This window comes from Podarcis muralis, chromosome 5, assembly GCF_964188315.1.
Source record: "Podarcis muralis chromosome 5, rPodMur119.hap1.1, whole genome shotgun sequence".
Taxonomy (NCBI): domain Eukaryota; kingdom Metazoa; phylum Chordata; class Lepidosauria; order Squamata; family Lacertidae; genus Podarcis; species Podarcis muralis.
The window spans coordinates 100,556,297-100,584,220 of record NC_135659.1 but is presented as its reverse complement, the minus strand read 5'-3'; the positions used below and the strand labels follow the sequence as shown (position 1 = coordinate 100,584,220).

The 27,924-nt window shown below is 48.8% G+C and overlaps 2 protein-coding genes across 2 annotated transcripts; both read left to right on the top strand.

Moving 5' to 3' along the window:
• Positions 1-35: 35 nt before the first annotated feature.
• Positions 36-13,799, top strand: LOC144327888 (ring finger protein-like). Its single transcript, XM_077929528.1, has 2 exons — positions 36-216; positions 10,937-13,799. The coding sequence occupies exons 1-2, from the start codon at positions 36-38 to the stop codon at positions 12,433-12,435; spliced, it is 1,680 nt and encodes a 559-aa protein (XP_077785654.1). The 3' UTR covers positions 12,436-13,799.
• Positions 13,800-16,606: 2,807 nt separating this feature from the next.
• LOC114599871 (uncharacterized) lies at positions 16,607-27,898 on the top strand. The gene is made up of 7 exons (XM_028735663.2): positions 16,607-17,052; positions 22,636-22,776; positions 23,038-23,199; positions 25,489-25,626; positions 25,771-25,953; positions 26,515-26,682; positions 27,735-27,898. Exons 1-7 carry the CDS (start codon positions 16,971-16,973, stop codon positions 27,755-27,757), a joined length of 897 nt encoding a protein of 298 aa, XP_028591496.2. The 5' UTR covers positions 16,607-16,970; the 3' UTR covers positions 27,758-27,898.
• Positions 27,899-27,924: the final 26 nt, after the last annotated feature.

The window sequence follows — 27,924 nt, the reverse complement described above, 5'->3', positions numbered from 1 at the left end:
GCCCAGGGCGAGAACTTCAGTACATAACATGCACCATGGCAAAACTCAGGGGCAAACTGAAGATGCTCCTCCACCCCAAAGGAGAAGAAGAAGCCACGGATAAAATTCAAGTTATTAAACGGATAAAATTCAAAGAGGAGGATTTGGCCTTCCGAATCCCACACCTGGATTCGGGGGGCATCGTCCAGGCTTCTCTGCAAAAGAACAAAACTCCTGGTGCCCCTTGGAGGAAGAACTGCCTTGGGAGGAAGAGAAGGAAGTTCTTACCTGGCTTCTGGCTGGAGGCAGGGGTCAGTTGACCCCAGAGAGCGAGGAGCCCCACAAGGAGGAGAAGGCCACCACAACGCATGATGGGCAAGCTTTGTCTGCTGCCCAGACCACCAGCTGACTTCTTGATCTCAGGAAGCAGGTTATATAGGGAACTCCTGAAGTAGGAGTGCCAGAGGAGGGGACTGTAAGTGGGACAGAGGGGACATTCTTTTCTTTCCAACAAAGAAGCTTTTTGTGACCTGCATGCATTACTGGACTCTAGAAAGGGCAGCAGGGCAGAAGTGAAAATTGTCCCTTGTTTAAGCACATTTTAAAATTGTTGTGACCTGCCCTTCAACATAAGGTCCCTGGCAGCGTAACCACCACTGCCTCACTCACCTGTCAAAGTGACCTGCCAGGGATCGGGGAGCCCAGGATCCCGCCTGTCAGCTGGAAAAGAATCCCACCCCTGATCTTTGGGATTTAATCAAGTATTAGCAGCTTTTGCCAAAATTGCAGAGAGATCCATAATCTGCTAGCTTTAAGTGAGAGTAAGCAGGTAAATGAAGAAAGGGCTGCTGCTGTTTTTTTTGTACTTGTAGTAGTAGTTGTTGTTGTTACCCTACCAGGGACCTTATGATGAAGGGTGGGTCACAACAATATAAAAATGTGCTTAAATGTTTCATTTCATTTCACTTTTAATTTGAATTTCAATAGAGACCAATGTCAGCTTCTGCACTTAGGCAGGAAGAACCAGGTGCCCAAATATAAGATGGGGGACACCTGGCTTACTAGCAGTACATGTGAAAAGGATCTAGGGGTCTAACAACTAATGCTATTCTGTGCTTCATCAACAGAAATCTGGTGTCCAGATCAAAGGAAGTCATAGTCCCACTCTATTTCGCTTTGGTCAGACCACACCTGGAATACTGTGTCCAATTCTGGGCACCACAATTTAAGAAGGATACAGACAAGTTGTAACATGTGCAGAGGAGGGCAACCTAGATGATCAAGGGTCTGGAAACGAAGCCTTAAGAGGAATGGTTGAGGAAGCTAGGTGTATTTAGCCTGGAAAAGAGGAGAATGAGAGAAGATATAATAGCCATCTTCAAATATCACATGGAAGACAGAGCAAGCTTGTTTTCTCCTGCTCTGGAGGGTAGGACTTGAACCCATGGCTTCAAGTTACAAGAAAGGAGATTCTGACTAAACTTCAGGAATAACTTTCTGATAGTTAGGTTTGTTTGACAGTGGAACAGTCTCCTTTGGGAGGTGGGTTTTTTAAAATAGAAGTTTGATGGCCATCTGTCATGGATGCTTTAGTTGAGATTCCTGCATTGCAGGGGGTTGGACTAGTAAAGGTAAAGGTACCCCTGCCCGTACGGGCCAGTCTTGCCAGACTCTAGGGTTGTGCGCCCATCTCACTCTAGAGGCCGGGAGCCTGCACTGTCCACAGACACTTCTGGGTCACGTGGCCAGTGTGACAAGCTGCATCTGGCGAGCCAGCGCAGCACACGGAACGCCGTTTACCTTCCCGCCAGTAAGCGGTCCCTATTTATCTACTTGCACCCGGGGGTGCTTTCGAACTGCTAGGTTGGCAGGAGCAGGGGCCGAGCAACGGGAGCGCACCCCGCCGCGGGGATTCGAACTGCCGACCTTTCGATCAGCAAGCCCTAGGCGCTGAGGCTTTTACCCACAGTGCCACCCGCGTCCCTGGGGTTGGACTAGATAACCCTTAGATCCCTTCCCAGCCTAAATTCTATGGTTCTATGAATTTGAATACTGCCTTTCTATATCACTGTACACTGCAAAAGGGGGTTTACAAGCTGAAGAAATAACAACGATTACACACCTTATAACAACCTGATGCAATACAAAAATGTCATAATAAAAACATAACTTTAAAATAAACCACTTATATTAAATAAAATAACATTCAATAATCAATTAAAACGTAATGATACGCGATAAAACTAAATACCAGCAAATAATAATTAAGCAGCAATTCACTCTTAACAATTACAGCCAATAATTTCTAAACTATAATCAGTAATAACAACAGCATGTCACAGTGCATAAAATAACACAAAATAAATTGGCAAGCAAAGACACAAGACTTATAAAATTATTGCTCTATCCCTGAACGCCTCTTCTCTCTTCCCAGCCGCTTCTGCTGTTCCTAAAGTCAGGGTCGGGGAAAGTCATGGATGGCTTAGCTAAGATTCCTGCATTGCAAGAAGGGGTGGACTAGAGGACCCCTGGCTCCCTTCTAACTCTGCAATTCTATGATTCTATGATTCCATGAAAGGCTCCTTGGGCTGAGGGTGGAGCAAGGCAGGTGGGAGAAGCACAAAGTCTCCCTCCCCTCATCACAGTAAAACATAATATGCAGCACAGAACTGAAAATGAAAAAGGAAAGTGTTACGTACTAAGCTTGGATCCTAGAACAATAGGCAGGTAGGATCCTAGAATGCAACAACTGATTGGCCTGCAGGAAAAGACCAATCAGGCTCCAGGAGGGAAGCAGAATCAGCCAATCAGACGGGACTCATTGTGTAAATAATGTATATAAAAGCCTGAGGTTTGGGGGGCAATTCAATCACTGTTTTACAAGCTGCAATAAAGAGCATGAAATCACTGCAGGACTCTGAGTATATTTCAGAAAGCTAGTAATAAAATGCATAGACAGGTCTAACCTCCACACGTACAACAAAGGTCTTAAAAGGTCTGGGAGCACAGAAATGTCCTAAGACCCAAGAGTCTCAGTGATGGGTTGTTGTTGCTTTACCAGGGAGATGACAAGGGGAAATTTTCACTTCCTTCCTAGGGACCGGAAATCCCTGCAGCAAGGTCACAAGAAGTGCTATGGCTTACTCCTTGATCATTGGTTGTAATACCTGGTTCAAAGAAAAGAATGTCCACTCTGTCCCACTTGCTGCCCTTACCTCTGTCCCTCCTTCCTTCACCTCCTGCTCAAGGAATTCCCCATAGAACCTGTTTTATGAGATATAAGTGAGCCTGTGGTCTGGACAGCAGGCAAAGCCTGTTATTAAAATGTACTTAAATAACAGTTCAAGGTCTCAGGATCTCGGACATACTATCTATCTAGAGCAACGGGATAACCTGTGGCAATAGGATATACAATTTACTGCCTCATATATAATTAAAGAAAATTTTGTAAAGATGTTCTATAAGTGGTACTTAACGCTAGTTAAGTTGGCAAAGATATATAAATTGAAATCCAACCGCTGTTGAAGATGTGGTGGAGAAATAGGAACAACAATACATATGTGGTGGAGGTGTGAGGAAATTAAGAAATTTTGGATAGTAGTACATGAAGAACTAAAGAAGATGTTGAAAATATCAATAACAAAGAAACCAGAGGCATATCTCCTTGGATTGATAGATGAAGAGATACCACGGGGGGGGGGGGATTTTTCTATATGCAAGTACAGCTGCTAGAATAGTGATTGCTGCTTGGTGGAAGTCACAAACTATACCCACAAAGGAGGAATGGATTTGTAAACTAAATGAATATTTAATTTGGCAAAATTAACTGCTATAATAAGAAATCAGTCAAGTCAAAAATTTTAAAAGGAGTGGAAATGTTTTGATGAATATATGGCAAAATATTGCTAAAAAAAATATACGTTAACATGCCTAGATTAAAATGTGAAGTACTGGATGGAAGAAAAATTAGTAAGGAAAGATAATAAGAATATATAGATGATTTGAGAAGATTGTAGAATGCAAAATTATTGTAAATTGTATAATGTGGAGGAAATCGAGTGGGGGCGGAGGGAAGTGGGAGGAAGGAGAAAAGGATAATATGATGGATTGAGGAAATAGAAATGTAAATGTATGGGGGGATGGGGAAGAAATGGTTTGGCTTTGGTACATCTGTATTGTAATGTAATATTTGAAAACAAACAAACAAACAAACAAACAAACAAACAAATAAATAAATAAATAAATAAATAAATAAATAAAATAACAGTTCAAGAAAACTAGCACAGGAAAGCGTAATACACAGCACAGAACTGAAAATGAAAAAGGAAGCTAGTAATTAAATGCATAGACAGGTCTAACTGCCACCTGTACCACAAAGGTCTTAGAAGGCCTGGGAGAACAGATATTTCCTAAGGCCAAAGAATCTCAGTTATGGGGGATTTTTACCAGGGAGATGACAAAGGACAATTTGCACTTCCTGCTGCACTTCCTAGAGTCCAATACTGCCTGCGGGTCACAAAATGGCTTTAGCTTCTTTACAATGGTTTGTTGCAAAAGCTTGTTGGAAAGAAAAGAATATCCCTTCTGTCCCACTTGCAGTCCCCTCCTCTGTCCCTCCTTCCTTCACCTCCTGCTTCAGGAGTTCCCTATATAACCTGCTTCCTGAGATCAAGAAGTCAGCTGGGCAGCAGACAAAGCCTGTCCATCATGCCAGTTACAGATAGGTAGCCGTGTTGGTCTGCCATAGTCAAAACAAAAAAAATTCCTTCCAGTAGCACCTTAAAGACCAACTAAGTTAGTTCTTGGTATGAGCTTTCATGTGCATGCGAAGTGTATCTGAAGAAGTGTGCATGCACATGAAAGCTCATACCAAGAACTAACTTAGTTGGTCTTTAAGGTGCTACTGGAAGGAATTTTTTTTGTTTTGTCCATCATGCGTTGTGGTGGCCTTCTCCTCCTTGTGGGGCTCCTCACTCTCTGGGGTCAACTGACCCCTGCCTCCAGCCAGAAACCAAGTAAGAACTTTCTTCTCTTCTTCCCAAGGCAGTTCTTCCTCCAACGTGCTGGCATGAACATCAGCTTCTAGCAAGATCTCCAGCATTGTCTACCCATCGACAAATGCCTTCCTTTCTCCTTCTCTAGATAACAGCAAAGGAGAAGCGGGTGGTTGTGTCATTGGAGTGTCTTGTTTTGGGGGAGTTCCAGGCAGACCTCTGAAGGTGACAGTGCCCACTTGAGGATTGCTGGGTTCCTCTGGGTTCCAGACACGAGAGAACTCCATTGCAACTCCACAGGGAGGGTCTCTCTGGCCAAAAGGCATCTCTCAGCCACAGAACCCTAGAACTGTCAGGTTGGAAGGGAGCCCAAGGGGCACCAAAAGTTTTGCTCTTTTGCAGAGAAGCCTGGATGATGCCCCCAGGATCCAGGTGTGGGAATCTGCATTGTACGGTGTAAAGATGACTGGTCCTGCCCCGGTGTTCAGAAGTGCTGTGGCAGTTGCCCACGAGATTGCAGTAATCCTGTCTAAGGTGAGATGATTTTGAATTTGGTGGAGGGTGGGGTGCAGTGCCACAGACTTTTTCTTTAATGCAGGAGCCAAAATGGCTGGGGTTTGTGGAAGCTTTTGGAGTCTCAGAGCTCAAAATATCCAGTAGCCTTTCCTCTGTAAATCTGTCTATGCTTTGCCACCCAGAACTTAAATGCATGACCTTTCACATACTCTTTCAAACACATACATCTGGATAGGATCCTTAGCCTGACTGAGAGCTCAGAATATGTGTTGGCCTTTCCTTCTTTCCTGAATTTCTTCTGTTTAATGTATATATTTGAAGGTGTTGTAGATGGCTCTCAATATCAATCTAATATATGAAATAGTGAAATGTTGCCACACTGCAGTGTGGCCACAGGAAGGTGGAGTTGCAAGCTTGATGCAGGCATCATGGGAGTTGGTGAATGAGCAGCCCACAAGGGTACACAGCAGACTGCAGCAGCTGCCCTGCTCCTCTGGCTTTTCTGCCTGCCAGGGCTGGTGCATCTGCCACCGGAATCCACACACCCTAAGTGGTTGACTCTGCTATTGGCCACCTTAGAGAAGACGAGGGGATGATTCTCCCTGCCCACTCATCGTGTGCAGTGGAGAGCACTTGCAATGGCTCAAAGGACTTTAGTACTGAGCTTGTGTGTGGAAGCTGCAGCTGTCCATTGTCTTCTTGGTCTTCTTGGTCTTCTTCCCTTCAGCCAGGGTGGTGTAGTGGTTAAGAGCGGTAGTCTCGTAATCTGGGGAACCGGGTTCGCTTCCCTGCTCCTCCACATGCAGCTGCTGGGTGACCTTGGGCCAGTCACACTTCTCTGAAGTCTCTCAGCCCCACTCACCTCACAGAGTGTTTGTTGTTGGGGAGGAAGGGAAAGGAGATGGTTAGCCGCTTTGAGACTCCTTCGGGTAGTGATAAAGCAGGATATCAAATCCAAACTCTTCTCTTCTTCTGCAGCAGACCTTGCCTGGACCGGATGCCCAGAAACATTGAGTGGAGCTTAGACTGTATCATCTGAAGACCTGCTGACCTCTCCAAATATGGCAATCAAGGCACCATGATCAGAGACCTTGGCTCTCCACCAGCTTGCCAGGTTTCTGGTGGTTGAGCAAAGTTTGCTCCATCCGGCACCCTCTTTTTTCTTTTGCACAATAAAGGCATTGACTCATTTGCATGCTAGACTGTGTGTGTCTGTGTTCCCTGCTTCCTTCTCCAGTGTTGTCCCCAACTTTATTGTCCCAATGGAGCAGGGCTGAGGACCTTCAACCCACCTGCCAATCTTGCCCCACCAGCCTTCCATGTTTGGCCCTCAAGGTCATTTGGGGCAAGCCATACCCCCCTGTCCAGGACGTGATGTGATACAGGTATGGGCAGCCTTGAGAAATAGGGTGCAGCTTGCGCAAAGCCCACTTTGGATGGCTCCCAAATCACCCCAGCAACCAGCACAGGGGTTGCAATGGGTCGGAGGCCATGGAGGGTCCACCTTCAGGCGAGAGGGTTGGCCCTTTCAAGGCAGCAGAGCTTAGAAGGAGTTGCCTGGGGGCGGAGACTTCGGAAGGCTCAGTTTGGCTCACTGGAACAAGCTGCTGAGTTGGAGCTGTCAGTGTTTCTACAGGACCTGACTGTAGACATGCAGAGGGCCGCAAGGCCAGCCGGCTAGCCCCAGCTTGGCTGTCTCCTTCCAGCCATCCCGCTGTGAAGACCCATCGGCCTCTGCTCCAACGTAAATCAGCAACCTGGGCTTCAGAGCCAGGGCACACTATCAGCAGAGTGAACTGCACACACAAAATAGGCATGAGGCTTGTGAAAGCATACTACAACTACGGACAAAGAAACATGTCGTCTTTCTCTTTTCGTCTTCTCAGAGAGACATGGAAAAGCAAAAGCTATATACACAACGGAAGTTCCCAGCAGGCTGTGCTGGAATGTAAACAGACATGTGACACGCAACAGTTCCACACGTCTGCTCCTTAAGGTGGAATGGAAATCTCAACACTGACCTGAGGCAGCCCCCAGCATTGGCTTGGAGAATCATTTGGGAATGGGGAGAGATCCAGTGGCCTGTCATCCCAGCCTTATGTTGTCTCCCCCTGAGAGTCCTGGAAAGCTGAGCAGGCCAGACGGGGTGGCAGAAGGATTTGGTGGGAGCAGACTTCGTGCCACCAGTCAGCAGATCCCAGGCCTGCCTGTCTTGTTCTGCCTGGGGAGCCATTTCCCCAAATGGGTCTTGCCAGCTGGGAAGTGGAGGTGCCTGGCAGGTGGCTTTTCTCAGAAGAATGCTCTTCCCACCTATGCCCTTCCTCCTCCATGTAAGAACAAGACACATTCATTTCACAGAATCATAGACTTGCAGAGTTGCTAAGTTGTGTATATGTGTAAATAAATATATCATAAAGACACCGTGGGACGCGGGTGGCACTGTGGGTAAAAGCCTCAGCGCCTAGGGCTTGCTGATCGAAAGGTCGGCGGTTCGAATCCCCGTGGCGGGGTGCGCTCCCGTTGCTCGGTCCCAGCGCCTGCCAACCTAGCAGTTCGAAAGCACCCCCGGGTGCAAGTAGATAAATAGGGACCGCTTACTAGCGGGAAGGTAAATGGCGTTCCGTGTGCTGCGCTGGCTCGCCAGATGCAGCTTTGTCCCGCTGGCCACGTGACCCGGAAGTGTCTGCGGACAGCGCTGGCTCCCGGCCTCTAGAGTGAGATGAGCGCACAACCCTAGAGTCTGGCAAGACTGGCCCGTACGGGCAGGGGTACCTTTACCTTTACCTTAAAGGCACCATAGTTTCCACTGTCCCTGAATCCAAGGAAACCAGTGCCTGGGTAAGTGTCTGGTACCCCTGGATTCTTGCACTGCTTGGAGGTCGGGGTGGCATGCAACCTGATTGATTGCCATTTTCAGTGGCAATGGGTGCTACCATGACTTTCAGAAGCCACTTTGAGGGATGTGGAAGGTTTGATCAAACCTCCGGTGTTTAGGGAAGTTTTTAATGTTTGATGTTTTATCGTGCTTTTAATATTTGGTTGGGAGCCACTCAGAGTAGCTGGGGATAGATGGGCGGGGTATAGATAATAAATGATGATGATGATGTTTGATCAATCATATGTGTGCATGATTGCAGCCTTAACTGCAGGATGCCAAAAGGACACCCTGACTTCATTGAGTAATTTCCTCTTGAAAGTGGCCCCTGCTCTCAGCCCCTTCTCTCTCCACTTGCGAGCAGCAATATGGCGAAAGGCAGGAGCTGGTTTCAGAGGAGAAGGGAAAACCCTCAAGAAGGAGACCAAGTGGGGTGGGATGACTATTCTTTATTGGAATGAGAGAAGAGAAGAGCCTCTTTGATTTTGTGTTTATGGCATAGTGATTTGAAGATGTGCCTTAACCTCTAGAGCATTAGACACCATGCAGGATGGAACAATGATCCTGGGTCTCCACCTGGGTTCTGCTGTAGATGAGAGAGAGATATATAGTTAAAGCTGACGAAGAGGTTCTGCCCTTATAGGAAAAGTCATACCTGTAATTGTTTAATCAATTCATTGAATATCTCCCCCACCCCCTCAAAACCACCTTCCAGAGTCTTCCACAAGTACAATTGGGGGATATGTTAGTGCTGGGTCTAATTAGGCAAAGTTCTGAGAAGCAGTTGAAAATTTCCTGCCCCGATAAAGCTCACGGAAGCAAACTGCTGCCACAGTTATGCAGAGTAAGTTCAGTTTGATTCTGCAGAAGGAATGCTGTGAATTTTCAGAGGCATCCACTAGATGGCTCTGTGCAATACGAAATGTGACGGCAAGTGCTTTCAGTGCTTAGAGTGACTGCAAGTACTTAAGCAGGGTTAAAAATATTTTGTGGGTGACTGAAGCCAGTTGGAGGCTGAACAAAGTGAAGAGGAAGTGGCTTCAGTTCAGCTCTTTGTTCATGTTCATCATTCTCCCCTAGGATCTTCACAACAACCCTGTGTGGAAGATCACATGTAGTGTTAGTAGCTGTGGAAATGTATCTCCACAGAGAGTAGGAATAAATGGACAGTTCCCGCAATGGAGGGGTGAAGAAAGTGGATTCCCCCAAGGATCACTTTTGGGACATGTGCTCCCCCCCCCCCGGTTCATAAGCAATCTAGCGTTCAACCCTAACTCTATATTGCTTATGAACGACGAAGTGGCCACCCCAAATTTATCAACCATCTGTCTGATTTCTCATCACTACTGGTTGCAGTGAGATTCGTGTGTTCTGGTTTGGTTGTTTACTCTCAGAAGATTTCCCTGCTTTGGGGGCTCTACAAAACTTTATCACATGTCCTTCCTTGTTGCAATTAAAGCAAATGACTTTTCTGGGTTGAGCCTTGCCCCACCCTCTTTCAGTTGGGACACATAGCTTGAGTTACAATGTCTTGAACTCCTTTTTGGAGATTGCTATTCTCTCTCTACACATTATATTAAATGTCCAATAAGATCATCAAGTGTTAAGTCTGTAAAGGGATCCATCTGTGCAATAAACAATTCAAACTTACATCCTAGTGACCCCAGAATAATAGAATTGTAATTCTAAGATAGTGACAGCAGTCACAAAATTAAAAGACGCCTGCTTCTTGGGAGAAAAGCAATGACAAACCTAGACAGCATCTTAAAAAGCAGAGACATCACCTTTGCCAACAAAGGTCCATATAGTAAAAGCTATGGTTTTCCCAGTAGTGATGTATGGAAGTGAGAGCTGGACCATAAAGAAGGCTGATCGCCGAAGAATTGATGCTTTTGAATTCTGGTGCTGGAGGAGACTCTTGAGAGTCCCATGGACTGCAAGAAGATCAAACCTCTCCATTCTGAAGGAAATCAGCCCTGAGTGCTCACTGGAAGGACAGATCCTGAAGCTGAGGCTCCAATACTTTGGCCACCTCATGAGAAGAGAAGACTCCCTGGAAAAGACCCGGATGTTGGGAAAGACGGAGGGCACAAGGAGAAGGGGACGGCAGAGGACGAGATGGCGGGACAGTGTTCTCGAAGAGACCAGCATGAGTTTGACCAAACTGCGGGAGGCAGTGGAAGACAGGAGTGCCTGGCATGCTCTGGTCCAGGGGGCCATGAAGAGTCGGACACGACTAAACAACAAGAACATTGTTATTATTTTACCTTGCCTGAAAGTGCCACAATGAGTAAGGGTGTCTGGCTGTTAAGCAGAAGGTTGGTGGTTTGAGCCAACCGAGGCACTCCTATGGGCAGGGGGGTTGGACTAGATGACCATTAGGGTTCCCTTCTAGAAGGTTATAGCTCTGATTCCTGCTTTACAGCAGGTTGGACTAGATGACCCTTGGGCGTCCCTTCCAACTCTCCCCTTCTGTGTTTTTATCTCTCTGATTCTTCCCCCACTGGGGGTTGGGCTAGATGACCCTTGGGATCCCATTCTATTGTACCCCTCTATGCTTTTATATCTGAAGGATCCTCAGCGGGTCCTTTCCCACTCTCCTCTCCTCTTCTCCCCTTCTACAATTTCCTCTCCTCGAACCATGAAGTGGCTTGCGGGGCAGAGAGAGCCACATTTTCATCCTCGGGACTCCGTCCTCGGATCGACCTCTTCTTCCTTCCGTCAAAAACAAGCCAACAGCCCAAGGGCGCCAGGTCGTTCTGTCGAAAGATTCGTGGGTGGCTTCGGTTGAGCAGCCGCCCACCTGGAAGGCCTCCTCTGTGGAGCAGGTCGCGCCTGTCTCCAGATACGGAAACAGCCGCCTTGCGAGTCGCCAAACCGGTCCGTCGAGAATCTGTCCTCGTATTATTTGGCAGCCGAAAGCGCTCACCGCTCCACGGGCAAAAAGACGCCGGCGAACTCCGAGACGCTCAGCCGCACCCACCGGTGGGGCGCGCGGACCCCCGAACCGGCCCCCGAGGATCGCTAGGGGCCGCCTGGCGCAGCTCTCTGACCTCGAACCCGGAGCCTCGACGCCGCCAAACGGAGCGAAGCCTGGCCTGGAGCGGCGGAGTCGCGGGCCCCAGGCCTGGTTCGCCCGCGGAGATTTCGAGCACCAGCCCCAGCGGTTCGGAGGGGTTCGCCGCACCGGAGGAAGGCGAGGGCGGCCCGCGAGGCACCGGCACCCTTTGCCAGGCCCAGGAGGGAGCGCTGGGGGAAGATGACACCGCTGTCGCCTCGACAACACGGCAAGGAGACCGGGTGGTGCCCGAAGACGCGGCGACGAGTGGCGACGAGGAGGATGGCGCGTCCAGAAAGTCCCCAGGGCTCCCCGGGGACGCGCTTGAGCCCGAGCGGCCGGCGTCTGTGTCTGAAGGCGAGTTCGACTGCATTCTCCCTGCGCCCGGTGGACCGGAGGATGCGAACGGCGCGGCGGGAACGGGCGAGAACGAGCCTCCTTCGGCGCTGCCCCGCGCGTCCCCCGACGGAGAGGAGGATGCGGAGTGCCCGATCTGCACAGAGTTTTACGACGGCGACGTCCACCGCCCGTCGCGCCTGAACTGCGGCCACGAGCTGTGCGCGCGCTGCCTGGGCGCTGTCCTGGAGGCGTCGGGCGCCGCCGAAATCGGCCGCGCGCGCTGCCCGCTGTGCCGCCAGAAGACGCCGGTGATGGAGTGGGAAATCCGGAAGCTGCAGGAAGAGATGCTCTTGCTCGAGTCGCCGCAAGAATCGGCGGCCGGGCGCGCGGAATACGAGCCCTTGCCCGAACGCCGGCCCGGCGCCTGGGGCCGCCTGGAGCACCGCTTCCAGATGCGCTTCCGCGCCAGCCGCCCCGGGCACGGCGCCCTGCCCTGCCTGCGCTACCCGCTCGGGATGGTGCAGGGGCTGGAGCGGCTGGAGCGGCGCAGCCGCTGGCTCTACCGGTTGGTCCTGCTGGGGCTGCTGGCCGCCGAGACGCTCAGCCTGTTGGTCTTCTTCCTGCCGCTGCTGGTGGTCTTTCTGCTCTTCGCCATCCTGGAGAGGTGGCGGTGAGTTCCGTCGGATAGGAGAGTGGCTCTCCAAGTCGGATCTTCGCCGGAGGGGCGCGCGCGGGCCTTTCAAAAGGCTGCAGGATTCGGAGGCAAGGAAGCGCTTTACACAACATGAGAGCGGGAGGCTCTTTGCGCATTGCAATCAGGATTCGAACTCAAGAGCAGCCTTCGGTTGAGCAGGAAGCGCTTTGCAGAGCCCGAAAAGGATTCGAATTCGAGAGTGGCGCCCCTCGCCCCTCCTGCTGTCGCCGGCCAAAGAGCGGCGAAAGTGCTGAGGGCTTGGGCAGTGGAGACGAGAGTGGCCTCATTCTGGGAGCCGAGAGTGGTGGGGAAGGGGGAAAGGGACCCGAGGGCCATCCAGCCCAACCGCCTGCGAGACAGGTATCTCCACCTGAGCCTCCAGGACAGATGGCCACCTCACCTCTGCTTGGAAACCTCCAATGGGATATTCCAGAAACAGAGCTATAATGGCTGAGAGTCGTCCTCATCCCTCTTCTCCTCCATTAATTTATCGACCTCTCCTTTAAAGACGTCCAAGTTGGTGGCCAAAACTACCTCCTGCAGCTGTGAGTTCCAGGGTTTAGCTATGGGCCAAGTAAAGGAGGATTTTCTTTCGCCCTTTTGCGGAATGGAGTCAGCTGCTGTAGCCCTTTGGGGTACCTCCTCTCCCACCCCACCCTGCTAGGGGGTCGGGGAGACCATCCTTTTATTGGAGATTCTTGCCTTGCTGCAGTTTGGGCTACATGACCCGTGGCATCCCATCCTATTGTACCACCCCATGTTCTTATAACTGTGATTCTTGCATTGTGTACACTTGAAAACGTTGGCAGCATTAAGATAAATTCAACAGTGTAAACAAGTTTTGATGGATGTAATAATGGATTACTGAATGGTTCAGTTTATGTAAAATATGAAGGAATTTATGATATGCTAAATGAACCATGGAAAGAGAGCAAGGGAAGTCATTGACATTTTCAGGTTGTTTAAATGAATATTCTAAATTGTAAAACAGAAAATTTAATAAAAATTATACACAAAAAGAAAAGAAAAGGCCCGTTCTTGTGTTGCCACCCTCTGGACCGCTGAAGGAGGAGGCACACAAAGAAGGGCCTCAGAAGATGATCTAAGGTTCTGGGTAGGTTCATATGGAAATAGGCAGCCCTTGAGGTATTGCAGTCCTAAGCTGTTTAAAGCTTTATAGGTCAAAATTGGACTTTTAATTGGGCCTGAAAACTAATTGGCAGCCAGAGCAGTGGGACCAGGATTGGTGCAATAGGCTCAAACCATCTTGCCCTGGTGAGCAACCTGGCCGCTGAATTTTGCACTAGCTGAAGTTTCCAAACTTGTCTTCAGAGGCAGCCCCACGTAGAATGCATTGCAATCCAGAGCATAGACAACAGGGGGTAGACTGTCTCTGTCCAGATAGGGGCGTAGCTGGGCCACCAGCCAAAGCTGATAGAAGGCACTCCTGGCCACTGAGGCCACCTGAGCCACAAGTGACAGCAAAGGATCCCGGAGGACCCCCAGGCTATGAACCTGCTCCTTCAGGGGAAGCGTAACCCAATCAAGAGCACGCAACCTCCCAGTCATCTGTTCTAGGGAACCACTCACTAACAGGGCCTCTGTCTTATCTGGGTTGAGCTTCAGTTTGTTGGCTCCATTATTGAGGCAAGACACTGATCCAGAACTTCCACTGCTTCACCTGCAGATGTAAAGGAGAAACAGAGCTGAGTGTCATCAGCATATTGCTCACAGCAGACTCCATACCTCCAGATAATCCCACTTAGAGGTTTCACATAGATGTTAAGCATCGTTGTTGTTGTTGTTGTTGTTGTTGTTGTTGTTGTTGTTAATGTGGGGAACAGGATTGAGCCCTGCGGAACCCCACATTGAAGGTTCCATGGGGCTGAATAGCATTCCCTAAGCAACACTCTATGAACTAGATGACCCTCAGGGTCCTTTCCCTGTCAGTTATTCTAGGATTTAATAGCTATGATTCCTGCCTTGCAGAGGGATGAGCTAGATGACATCTGGGGAGTCCCTTCCACCTTTCGCAGCTGGCACCTATAGGAATCAAGCCCACCTCCTTGGCGTCACCCTTACTCCTCCTGCCATTTACTCAGTTTGGTTTGCTCTGCGGTCACCTTGGGCAATACCCTTCCTCCAGGGGAGTTGCTTTCCAAAGTGGACTTTGATTTTTTAATCTTTTTCTGCACACACACTGCCGATTAGAAATCAAGGCAGCCTTGACCTTGGTGAGACCTCCAGTGCCAGAGGCAGTCTAGATTCCATCATCATCATGACTATTATTATTTAGAATACTTCTTCTTCTTCTTATTATTATTATTAGCAGCCACCTGGAAGGGTGCCTTCTGCTGTACCTGAGGAACCAAGTGCTTCCCACAGTCCCTGGCCCAAGAGCCCAGAGGGGGCAGCAGGTGGGAGGCCATGGAGGGTCCACCTTCAGGTGAGAGCGTTGGCCTGTTCAAGGGGGCAGACCTTGGGCAAAGTTGCCTGAGGGCAGAGACTTGAGAAGGCTCAGTTTGGCTGCTGGAGCAAGTGGCTGCCTTGGAGCTGCCAGGGTTTCTCCAAGTGAGTACCCAGTAAATCACCAAGCTAGACTGGCAGCAGCGGCACTCACCCTTCTTCTGATAGGAAGTATTTTGCGAGGGGATGGGGGGGAGTCAAGGAGGGTCAGTTGTGGTGGAGTGAGAAATGTCCCTATTTTCATCTGAGGAATGTTGGAGTGAATGAGATGGTGCATTGGCCTGATCCAGCAGAATCTTCTTATGTTCTTAGGGGTGTAAGCCTTGTCAGCCCCAGCCGAAGTTCACCTCTGCTCCCACCTCACCTGAAACCTATTCTGCTCATGAAAGCATCCCAGGTGGGCAATGACATCCACTTTGGAGAGAGGAATACACCTGCCTCCTGCAGCCAAGGGGCCCTTTTCCCTTTGGCACGACTGATGCCCTCTTTCTGAATGCCCCAAACACAAGCCCACCCAGACGCAAGGCTTTCCCAACACCAGGGTCTTTTCCAGGGAGTCTTCTCTTCTCATGAGGTGGCCAAAGTCTTGGAGCCTCAGCTTCAGGATCTGTCCTTCCCGTGAGCACTTAGGGCTGATTTCCTTCGGAATGGATAGGTTTGATCTTCTTGCAGTCTACCCTCTGATAATTCTGTGATCAGAAGCTGATAGTTTCCGCCTGGTCTTTCCCTCTCTCCCCTTTTGGGATGGGACTGAAGCTCAGTGGGCAGAATACCTCCCCTGAAGTCTACTGCCAGCCAGTGCCGACAACATTGAGCAAGGTGTAGCAATGATCTGACACTTCCTATATTTAAGAGCCTTGCTGTCTATGATGTGTTCACAGAAACCTTCTTGTTGCTTGACTCACTCCTCCTCCTGCTCTGCTTTCATTTTATTGCCTCTGCCAGGTCAGATAACATCTTCTGTTTCTCCCTCTCCTGGGAGGAGCCATCGCTCACTCCCTGTTCTTGGCTGAAGGAGTCCTGGCAGGCAGGCGTAGGATCTGGCCCTGGGGCTTTCCTCCATGCGTGACACGTCAGTTTGGATGTGCATGCTAGAGAGAGGTGTCCCCCCCAACCACAGGCTGACTCAACACTCAGTCTCCCTCTGCTCCTGTGAGACACGTGGTGCGAAGCTGAGAGAAGGAGGGAAGACCCCACATGGTGTGTCCATGCCCCTGTGGCAAGCTGGGCTCCCTTTCTGCTTCCTGGGACAGGGGGACACCTACGTAGATTGGCAGTTACCTTGCTTGGGTTGTCCCTTTTTATTGATGCTGTCCATCTGTCCCTTCTTCCTTCACCAGCTTCTTTGGGAATCCCCCATTGAACCTGTTTTCTGAGATATAAGTGAGTCATGGGCTGGGCAGTAGACTTAGCTTGTTCACCCTGTGGTGGGGTGGCCTTCTCCTCCTTGTGGGGCTCCTTGCTCTCTGGGGGCAAATGACACCTGCCTCCAGCCAGAATCTAGTTAAGCACTTTCTCCTCCTTCTCCCAGTTCAGCTCTGTTCCCAGCCACACCTGGAACCCTTTCTTCTCATGAAAGCAGCTCAGGTGGGCAATGACTTCCACTTTGGAGAAGAGGATATACCTGCCTCCTGCAGCCAAGAGGCCCTTTTCCCTTTGGCACGGCTGGTGCCCTCTTTCTGAATGCCCCAAGCACAAGCCCACCCAGACGCAAGGCTGGCATCGGGTCTCCTGGGTTTTGGCTGCACTTCCCCTGGCGCTTGGAAGCGCCTTGAGGCAGCTCCTCATTTTGGTGATCCTTTGCATTTTGATAACAGAAGAGGCACGCCTAGGACAGAGTCATCACTGCCTGCCTACAAATGGGGTGCTGGCTTGGAAAGGTTCATCTCCAGTCACTCAGATTCCCCAGCCTTTCCCAACCAATCCATTCCTTTCTGCTTTCTGTTCGTTCTGGGTGGAGCTGAGAGATTTCCAAATGTGCTGTCAGTTCCTTCTGCATGGGATATAAAGCCTTCTGGGCGCAGGCAGGGGACTCAGACCTGCTTCGCCATGAAGTCCATCGGCCTCTGCCTGGTTGCGCTCCTTGCCTTCTGGGGTGACCTGGCTCCTGTGTCTGGTCAGATGCCTCTAGGTGAGTGTCTCCTTGGACTCCCTTGTCCCAATCTCCATCTTTCTAAGCCCCTGTGGGAAACACTCTCTAAGGCAGCCTGCCTCTGAACTGGCCACAATTCTCATGAGCCTCTGCATCTTCTGGCTGTGCTGGCTTGGGGCTCCTGTATGAAACCCTGAATGGGTAACTGAAAGAGTCCTCAGCGCCAGGAAACCACGGTCTCTTGTTCCATAGCTTCCCCTTCCCTATAGATCCTGCTGTCAGGGGCAAGACTTGAGGTGGGTGAAATGATCTTATGGGCCGATGAGCTTATGTTTTCAGAATTTAAGAAAGAACTTCATGTTCGCAAGAGCAGGCCTTTCCTGCAGTGGCTCCCTGTTTGTGGGATGCTCTCCCCAGGGAGGTTCGCTTGGCACCTTCATTATAAACCATTAGGCACCAGGCAAAAACATTCCTCACTAACCAGGCCTTTAGCTGATTGTCCTCCCAATGCCCTTTTAAAACGCCTTGGGGGTGGTTTATTGGGTTGGTGTTTATTGGGGGGGGGGGGTTGATTGTTTATTTTGTGTTTTTATGTTGTGACTTTATCCTGTGAACTGCCCTGAGACTTGAGGTATAGGGTGCTTTGCAAAGAAGAAGAAGAAGAAGAATTGTTATTTTTCTAGAAAAAGAGGTGTTGGAACTCACCATGAACACCTCCCCCATTCTCTCAGAATGGCAATGGCACCTACCTGAGAGGAACTCACTGAGTTCTGGCTGAAAAGAAGCCCTGATGATAATAATTCACCCAAACCATTTCAGAATAGTGCTATTGGTCAGACATAGATATTACGGGTCACTTTGTAGCTGTGCTGTTTTTACATATGGTTACGATGTGTTTATTCATTTTTTCCCCTTTGTACTTTGGTTGGGTTTTTCAAACTGTATTAAAGTTGTGGTCCTGTTAAGCCATCACTCCTGCGTTGGACCAGATGACCCTCTGTGTCCCTTCCAACTCTACCCTCTGATAATTCTGTGATCAGAAGCTAATAGTTTTCCCCTGGTCTTTCCCTCTCTCCCCTTTTGGGATGGGACTGAAGCTCAGTGGGCAGAATGCCTCCCATGAACTCTACTGCCAGGCAGTGCTGACAATATTGGGCAAGGTGTAGCAATGATCTGACACTTCCTCTATTTAAGAGCCCCGCTGTCTATGATGTGTTCACAGAAACCTTCTTGTTGCTTGACTCACTCCTCCTCCGGATCTGCTTTCATTTTATTGCTGTTTTCCCGCTGCCTCTCTCCTAACGGTGAGGCTAGCATGAGCCTTCATAGGATCATAGAAACAGAGAATGGGAGAGTTGGGAGAGACCACCAGGGCACCTTGCAATGCAGGAATATTTTGCCCAACGTGGGGCTCAAACCCATGACCCTGAAGTCAAGAGTCTCACAGTCTTCCACCTGAGCTACCTTGCCTCTGCCAGGTCAGATAACATCTTCTGTTCCTTCCTCTCCTGGGAGGAGCCATCGCTCACTCCCTGTTCTTGGCTGAAGCAGTCCTGGCAGGCAGGCGTAGGATCTGGCCCTGGGGATTTCCTCCATGCGTGACATGTCAGTTTGGATCTGCATGCTAGAGAGAGGCGTCCCCCCCCCCAACCACAGGCTGACTCAACACTCAGTCTCCCTCTGCTCCTGTGAGACACGTGGTGGGAAGCTGAGAGGAGGAGGGAAGACCCCACATGGTGGGTCCATGCCCCTGTGGCAAGCTGGGCTCCCTTTCTGCTTCCTGGTACAGGGGGACACCTACGTAGATTGGCAGGATTTATTGATTCGGCTACCTGGCTTTGGTTGTCCCTTTTCACTGATGCTGCTGCATTTTCACTTATTTCTTTGTATCTGAATCTGTACTGCTTGTTTGTTGAATAAAACATTTCACAGTGGTTTACAGCAATATAAAGAGATAAAACCAGGCAATAAAATAATTATCCTCTGGAAAAACAATCTCTCAAAGGACCTGTTGATGGCATTTGACCATTGTACTGTGGAGAGCGTACTAGCTTATGGTCTCTGTGTGTGGTTTGGGAGCTGCACGGTCAGGGAAAAAACCAAAGTTGTCCGGGGTTGTAAAGACTGTGGAGAGAATATTTGGGTGCACTCTTCCCACCTTGGATCAAATCTATGCTTCCAGGTGCTATAAGAAAGATGCAGAGATAGCGCAGGATAGTGCGCACCCCGGAAATGATCTCTTTCAGCTTCTGCCTTCTGGAAGAAGGTCCAGGGTTATAAAGACTAGGACTAGCCGCCTGAGAAACAGTTTCTTTTCTTTCTTTCTTTTATAAATAATATTTATTATTTTAAAACCTTACAAAAAAGAAAGAAGGGAAAAAAACATACAATACAATACAATATATAAACAATACACAACACAACATTAACACATTAAGCAAAGCAAAAGCAAAAACAGTTCAAAAAACACACATCATACCTTCTCAATATCCTCTCTTTCATTCCCTTGTTTCATCGAACTCCTCTCACCTCCCTTTTTGTATTCCATTTCTATTAATTGTTTCAGCAAATCCTTTCCATCTTTCTCTATTTTCTGTCATATGATTATCTTAACATATTTTAATCTTATTTTCCATTAGAATTATAATACTTATTTATGCTTAATTCCTTAAGGCATTTCTACTAAAGCCATATAATTTCCTTCCAACATTTTTCTAACATTCATTAATTTTACATTATTTCCATATATAGATTTTAAATTTTTTCCAATATTCTTCCACCGTCTCTTCTCCCTGGTCTTGGATTCTGCCAGTCATTTCCGTCATTTCCATATAGTCCATCAACCTGGTGATCTTCTGTCCGAGGCTCTTAATTCTTTTCCAAGTCCCTTCTGCGAGTCTTCTTCATGTTTATACATACACTTTACTTTGTCTTCTCCTGGTTTTGTTCTTATTTTCCTTCCTCTGATGTTGAAAAGTAAATCTTGAGGAAATTCCCACCTAGCAATGCTTTTATTCCTTCTCAACAAATCAGCCAGATCTCCATAGTTAAGACTAAAATTCACAAGGTATTTCCAGTCATATTTCAAAGTTCCTCCAAGTCTGGCAGTCCCCACAACTCCAGTCTCCTCCTGGCCCAAGTCCCAAAAGTCAGTGAATCCCTGCATGAAGGGATCTATCCAACTTTCCTTCTCCAGTCCAAGCGGGGCTCCAATCCTCAAAGTCTGGCTTTCTCTAGATTCCGTCATAAAAGGCATCCCCTTATAGTCATCAAGTTGCATCTGTGAGGCTGGGGCTCTAACAACTTTCTCCCCCGCCTTCTCCTCAATTTGCCATGTCAAGGTAGATCCCTGTATCGATTCCTGAATAGTTTCTGTATTAGTATTCACTTTTTGTCCAAAATTAGTCACTTTTTGTTCCAAGTTATCAATTTTTATAATCGTCACATCCGTCTTCCTATGGAGCTGTTCCAGTGAGTCATTAATCTTACATAATGCAACCACTAAGGTTTCTTCTGTCAAAATTCTTAACAGTCCAAGGTCAATCCCAGATTCTCACGATCTTGTCTTGCAGCTGGAAATTCCCCACTCAGCTCATGTAACAATTTCAAAGGCTTCCTCTAGGGGGAAACAATTTCTATTTGTATCAATCCTTTTAAGCACAGTTCAAACAATAAAGTTAGTTTCAATTTTTACATTTACTCCTTTTTAAACACAGAAGGAGACAATGGAAACAATGTATTTCTCTTCTTTAACTTACTGTCAACAAACGATCTATTCACAGTCAATGAACATATCCAAAACTTCAGTCTTACTAGCAGCCCGTTTCCAGGTTCAGGGCGGTGGTAATTTGACTTTCTTCACTCTCTCCTGCAGGCTTGCGCGGTCTAAAAATTCCCCCCTCTCCTCCTGCTTCCAAGGGGGGTTTGATGATTTTAGCCGATGGAAGTTTAATCCTTTATGGAAAGCTTTCCAAGACTTTAGCTTGCAGCTTTTTTGCTCCAGTCTATTTACAAAAGGGGAAGGCGGACTTCCTGTTTGAAACCTCCCCGTTTCGGTACCAAATTAAGACGTTTAAAAATCCAATTTTCCATTCTACTCACCGGTAGTTGTTTTAAAATCGAATTGTCCACAGGAAAAAGTCAGCGCTCTCCGGCAACAGCAATGCGGCTTCACTCCGTGAAAGAAGCAGTCAATTCGCAGCACCGCGCCACTCACCCCACGTCGCTCCGGATCCCCGAAACCGGGTTTCCCCGCGAGTAGGGGAGGCGCAAAAGGTGCCAGCCGAATCCCACGTTCACAGGCTTCACCCACCTGTGATTTTTTGTGGGTCCCCGCCTTCGCTGTGGCAGTCGGACCCTAATTTCCACGAAGCGAATTCCTCCCGGTCAGAGGAATTCAGCCATTACCGGAGGCGCTAACCCGGAAGTCCCTGAGAAACAGTTTCTATCCAAATGTGATTTTGGTTTTAAACGCAGTGTAAGGTAGTCTCTGTGGGAGTATATTGGATTTAATTATGGGGTATCAGAGATTTTAGGGGGCTAACCAGGCTGGGATAGATGGGATAGCAAGCTTGTTGGTTTTTGAATGTCCGTTGTAGATTTTTTTTTTCAATTTCGTTGTTCTGTATGGGACAATGACAATAAAGATTATCATATCGTATCATAAAAAATTAAAATTAAAAACAAAAACCAAATTAGAAACAAACACCAGCAGACCATTGTGGGGGATATATTCTCAATTTCCTGTACAGGCCTGGAAGAATAGAAAAGTTTTCAGCAGGTGTTTAGATGTTGGCACAGAAGGCTCCTGCTGAGTCTCCAGTGGCAGGGAATTCCACAGGAGTGGGCCAATGACAACTTGGTTGTTGTCAAAGAAGTCTCAGCAACCCAAGAAATGACCAAAGATGCTCCTGCTGATGATCTCAGTGATCGAGCTGGAATATCAGGGTTCAGGTGATCCCTGAGGGATCCTGGACCCAAGTTGTTCAGGGCTTTGTAAATCAATGTCAGGACCTGAAACCTGACTCAGTAGCAGATGACACCTCCATGGTGCAGCTTCGGAAGGAGGTTGAAGAAGCATCTCTTTCCCCTGGCTTTCGATGCTTCAGGCGTATGCTTTGCAGACCCACCTGAATTTTAAGATTATCAATGGTTAGTAATTCATTTTAGTCCACCCATTAATGATTTTGAATTCTGGTGCTGGAGGAGACTCTTGAGAGTCCCATGGACCGCAAGAAGATCCAACCTCTCCATTCTGAAGGAAATCAGCCCTGAGTGCTCACTGGAAGGACAGATCGTGAAGCTGAGGCTCCAAGATTTTGGCCACCTCCTGAGAAGAGAAGACTCCCTGGAAAAGACCCTGATGTTGGGAAAGATGGAGGGCACAAGGAGAAGGGGACGGCAGAGGACGAGATGGTGGGACCGTGTTCTCGAAGCTACCAGCATGAGTCTGACCAAACTGCGGGAGGCAGTGGAAGACAGGTGTGCCTGGCATGCTCTGGTCACGAAGAGTCGGACACGACTAAACAACAACAACAATCCATTTTAGTAATGGCTTAGTAATCCATTCCTCTCTCTCTCTCTCTCTCTCTCTCTCTCTCTCTCTCTCTCTCTCCATCACAGGGAAGCCTGGCACCTGTCCTACTCTGATCCAAAACAATGACACCCAGTGCGGCCAGTTCTGCTCCAGAGACAACAGCTGCCCAGGGAACGAGCGCTGCTGCCAGACTGCCTGTGGGCATCAGTGCATGCTCCCACTTGAGGGTAAGCAGCAGCCCCTCTTTTTGGGGGGAGAAATGAAGTCAGGAACCTCCCATCTGCCTCACCTTCTGACCCAGATGTGCTCTTGACCACCCATCCATACACACAATGGGGGTTGGTGTCTATTTGGGTGGAAAACTCAGGCAGGCATCCCCTTTGGGTGACCTGGTTGGCCACTGCGAGAAAAGGATGCTGGACTAAGTGGGCCATTGGCCTGATCCAGCAGGCCCTTCTTAGCTTCTTACATTCTCCTTTCATCCCCAGACCAGCCCGGCTCCTGCCCCAGGCTGAGCCCCCAGCCAGACCAGGCTGCGAACTGCTCAACGACTTGCAACAACGACCAGGACTGTGGCTCAGGACTCTACTTGCCAATCCAGAAGTGCTGCAGCAACGGGTGTGGACAGACTTGCCAGGTGGCTGAAGAAGGTATCCCTTGGGTGGGGAGAGAGATGGGGACCTTGTGGGATGTGAAACACAAGAGCAGTCAAGGACAACATTCCTAGAGTGAACATGTTTACACGTGGGGAGGAATGTTTGTCCAGCCAGCAGGTAAATTTCCTGTTTCCTCCTGGGCTGGGACAGACTTCCTCTGTATGTGACTAGAGGTGGGCGTGGCCTCACCTGTGCAGGTAACTAAAGCATAGGATTGGCCGCTATCTCTCTCTCTCTCTGACTACTTTCGTCGAAGAAGCAACATCTGCTTAGCCAAAGATGTTTCTCGGCTTCCAGCCAAGAGAGGACAGAGGCACTGTCTCCTTATGAGATAGTTTCCAGGTGTATGTTACTTTTCTAAGCTAAGTCTGCCTTCTGGGATCTGATTGTGAACAGAATGTGAGTAAACTCTTTTTATACTTTTATAGAAGACTGTGTCGTGTCTTATCTTTTATGAGGGAATAAGGGGAAAATACCAGAACAGTTATTCTAGAGGCTTTAGCGAGCCTGAGCAAACACAGCCTCTGTGAGTTTAAAAAGAGGAATGTTACTCTGCTAAAGTGTGAACTTGTTAACACAAGTTGGAAAGGCTATAATCAAACAATAGATCTTCTCCTGCATCCCTGAACATTCCCACAGAACTGATGGGGGTGGCTAGGGGACCAACTGAGTTCTTGTGGATGGGAGAACCAATGTTAAATTCTGCCCAGGAAGAGATGTTGGGGCTCAAGCCCACTTGGCTTCCACTCACGCAGTCTCCACTCCCTAATGCCAAGCTGTATGGTGGTGGCTGCCAGTGGTAGGAGAATAACAGAGGGAAATGAACTCTGCACATGCTCAGATGTTTCCCCCTTTCAATGATTTCCTCACATGTTCCAGGAGTGAGTCCTGGCATACCAAACACAATTCCAGGGCTTTTCTTGGTGGCATGGGCCACCAAGCGCATCTCAGAAATATCCAGAGATATGCATATGATAAGCTGTAAACACAGGAGTTCATTAGGAGAAAGGACGTCTTCACTCAGCAGCACATAGTTGAGCTACGGAACTCACTCCCACAGGAGGTGATGGCGGCCACCAACCTGGGACTCAGCTCTACAGCCGCAAATAAAACATTTTCAGTGTGTTGTAAAGTGCAGTATACAAATGTAACACTAGGTGGTGATGGTGAGCTATGGCAAATTCCATATATTTTTCAAAACTGTTTTTCAAAAAGCACTTTCACAACCTTTCCTATACGTGTCTAGATTCCACACTAGATGGCTTTAGAAGGCAGATTCATGGAGGAGGAGAGGGTTCTTAGTGACTTTTAGCAGGATGGAGGCAGCGATGCTTCTGAAGGCCAGCTGCTGGAAACCCCAGGAGGGCAGAGGGCTCGTGCTTGGGTCCTTCTTGTGGGCTTCCCATTGAAGCGTCCAGTTGGCCCCTGGAGAAAATGGGCCATTGGCCTGATCCAGAAGGCTCTTCTTGTGTTTTTATGGAGTGGTTGGGTGAGCAGGGAAAGTCAGAGAACCTGGACTTAAGGGGGGTGATGTTGCACAGCGCAGTATGGAGGGACTTAGTAGGGCCATCCATGGGCTTTCCTGTCCAGAGGTAAAGCTGGACACATGCCTCTGTCAAGTAGGAAGGGCTACAAAGGGTCATCTAGTTATCTCCTGCTTGGACTACTGCAACGCGCTCTACGTGGGGCTACCTTTGAAGGTGACCCGGAAACTGCAACTAATCCAGAATGCGGCACCTAGACTGGTGACTGGGGGCAGCTGCCGAGACCACATAACACTGGTCTTGAAAGACCTACAATGGCTCCCAGTACGCTTCCGAGTACAATTCAAAGTGTTGGTCCTGACCTTGAAAGCCCTAAACGGCCTCGGTCCTGTATACCTGAAGGAGCATCTCCACCCCCATTGTTCTGCCCGGACACTGAGGTCCAGCGCTGAGGGCCTTCTTGCGGTTCCCTCCCTGTGAGAAGCCAGGTTACAGGGAACCAGGCAGAGGGCCTTCTCGGTAGTGGCACCTGCCCTGTGGAACACCCTCCCTTCAGATGTGAAGGAAATAAGCAGCTATCTTATCTTTAAAAGACATCTGAAGGCAGCCCTGTTTAGGGAAGTTTTTAATATTTAATGCTGTATTGTTTTTAACACTCGATTGGGAGCTGCCCAGAGTGGCTGGGGAAACTCAGCCAGATGGGCAGGGTATAAATAAATTATTATTATTATTATTATTATTATTATTATTATTATTATTATTAGTCCCACCCCCAATCTCCCCATCTCTTTTTTTCCAGAGCACCCTGGCGTGTGCCCCAAAGTGGAACTGGTGCGCACCTTTGCCCCCTGCAATGACACCTGCAGAGACGACCGAGACTGCCCTCTCACCCAGAAGTGCTGCTTCACCGGGTGCAGCCGGGGCTGCCTGGACTCAGGTACTGGCAAAGCCCCTGACCCCTTCTCCCCCCACCCTCTCTTCTCTGGGCAACTGGTGGAGGCAGCAGCCACAGTGCCAACTTAAGTGCCCTGGAGCCTGAGAAGTTCCCCTCATGGACCTCCATTCATTCTGCCTCCAACAGTTCACAGTGACAGATGCCAGTTGCTGCCTGAAGATGGAATATGCAGCGCACACTTGATACGTTACTACTACAACCCGTCACAGAAGAAGTGCAACCAGTTCATCTACGGTGGCTGCTCGGGCAACCGCAACATGTTTGAGTCAAAGGAGGCCTGCGAGGAAGCCTGCGGGAAAATCAGCCCAGGTACTGAAAGTGGGACCCACCAGAAATTCATTTTATTGGCTTCGTTGATTGTGTTTATCGCCCACCTTCATTTCCATGGAGCTCATGGCTGCATGCGTCGTTCTCTCCCTTCTTCCTTTAATCCCCACAACAACAACACTGTGAGGGAGGCTAAGAGAAGAAGCCACTGGCCCAAGTCACCCAATGAGCTTCGTCATGTCTTGAAATTGAGGTTTTACGGGATTGGTGTGTTTTGCAGACCTCGGAAGGAGAGCTTTGGGCGGGAGCTTTGGCAAAGGGTTGAGAGGCAAGAGGGCTGCAGAGATCTGAACCAGCTGCCACAAGCAGGTCCCTCAAATTCAGTCCCTGAGCTGGACTCGCCCAAATAGCCCAAGGCACAATTCCGCTCTGCCTGGAAGGAGAAGTCTCCATGACTCCTTCGCCTTTTATGGAGGGGCTTTGCATTATTCCTATGGAGGAATGCATGCAGGGAACATGAAGTTGGAATTAAAAACTCTTGACACCTTCCTGCCCTAAGAAAAACCTCTCTGCTTCCTCTTTCTCCCCCTTCTGTGGCCTCAGAGGTCTGCAAGCTGCCAAAGGACCCTGGCCCATGTCTGGGTTATTCACAATTTTACTACTACAACTCAGCCACCAGGAAGTGCGAGATATTCGTCTATGGGCTCTGCGGGGGGAATGGAAATCGGTTTCGTACCATGCTGGAGTGCATGATGGTCTGCGGGAACTTAGGTAAGATTCATTCTGTGTGTGTGTGTGTGTGTGTGTGGTGGGCAGGGAGCAGACTGTGGGGCTCCACAGGCGTCTATCTCAGCTGGGCTGCTGGCACCATCCTGTCCTATGCATGGGCGAACTTAAGGATGGTGGATCTCCCCCATATCACCAGTGGAGGGAGGGGGGCTTGAGGAGCTTCAAGAGGAGCCAGACTTGAAGCACATGGGATGGGGGACATCTGGCTTGACCGCAGTACATGTGAAAAGGAAACAGGGGCCCTAATAGACCACAAGCTTAGCATGAGTCAAAAGAGTGATGCAACAGCAAAGAAAGCTCATGCAATCCTATGATGCCTCACCAGAAGTCTATTGTCCAGATCAAGGGAAGTCATAGTATTGCTCTAGGCTCACTTGGAGTTGTGTGTTGAGTTCTGGGCACCTCAGTTTCAGAAGGATAGTGACAAGCTGGAAGGTGTGCAGAGGAAGGCGGCCAAGATGATCGAGGGTCTGCAAACCAAGCCTCACGAGAAACAGTTGGGGGAGTTGGGAATGTTTAGCCTGGGAAAGAGGAGACTGAGAGGAGATATGATAGACATCTTCAAAAACCTAAAGGGTTGTCAAATGGGGGATGGAGCAAGCCTGTTTTCTCCTGCTCTTGAGGGTGGGACTCATAGCTGTCAGCGTTTCCCTTTGTTAAGGGAAATTCCCTTATTCCGAATAGGATTCCTTGCAAGAAAAGGGAAAAGTTGACAGCTATGGTAGGACTCCAACCAAGGTCTGCAACTTACAGGAAAGGAAATTACAACTAAACATCAGGAAGAACCTTCTGAAAGTAAGAGTCATTCAACAGTGGAAGATGGCGAACTTTCCTTCCTTGGAGGTTTATAAGCAGAGGTTAGATGACCATCTGTCATGGATGCTTTAAATGAGATTCCTTCTTGCAGGGGGTTGGACTAGATGGCCCTTGGGGGTCTACAATTCTACAATTCTATTATTCTATCATTGCTGCTGCCTGCCCTAAGGGGCACATGCCCAATTACTTGGCTGACTCTTTTTCTTTTCTTCCCCCAGAAAACCCCGCTAAGGAGGACTGAGTCCCTCAACGTGATCACCTTGTCTGAGAAGACCCCAACCCCAGAACAGACATCAGTGTGTTGCCATGCCCCCCTCCTTCTATCTCTGGGGAGGCTGCTGTGGGATCATCTATCCCCAAATAAAACCTGAGCTTTCTGGCATGTGCTGAGTCTGGTTCTTGCATCGC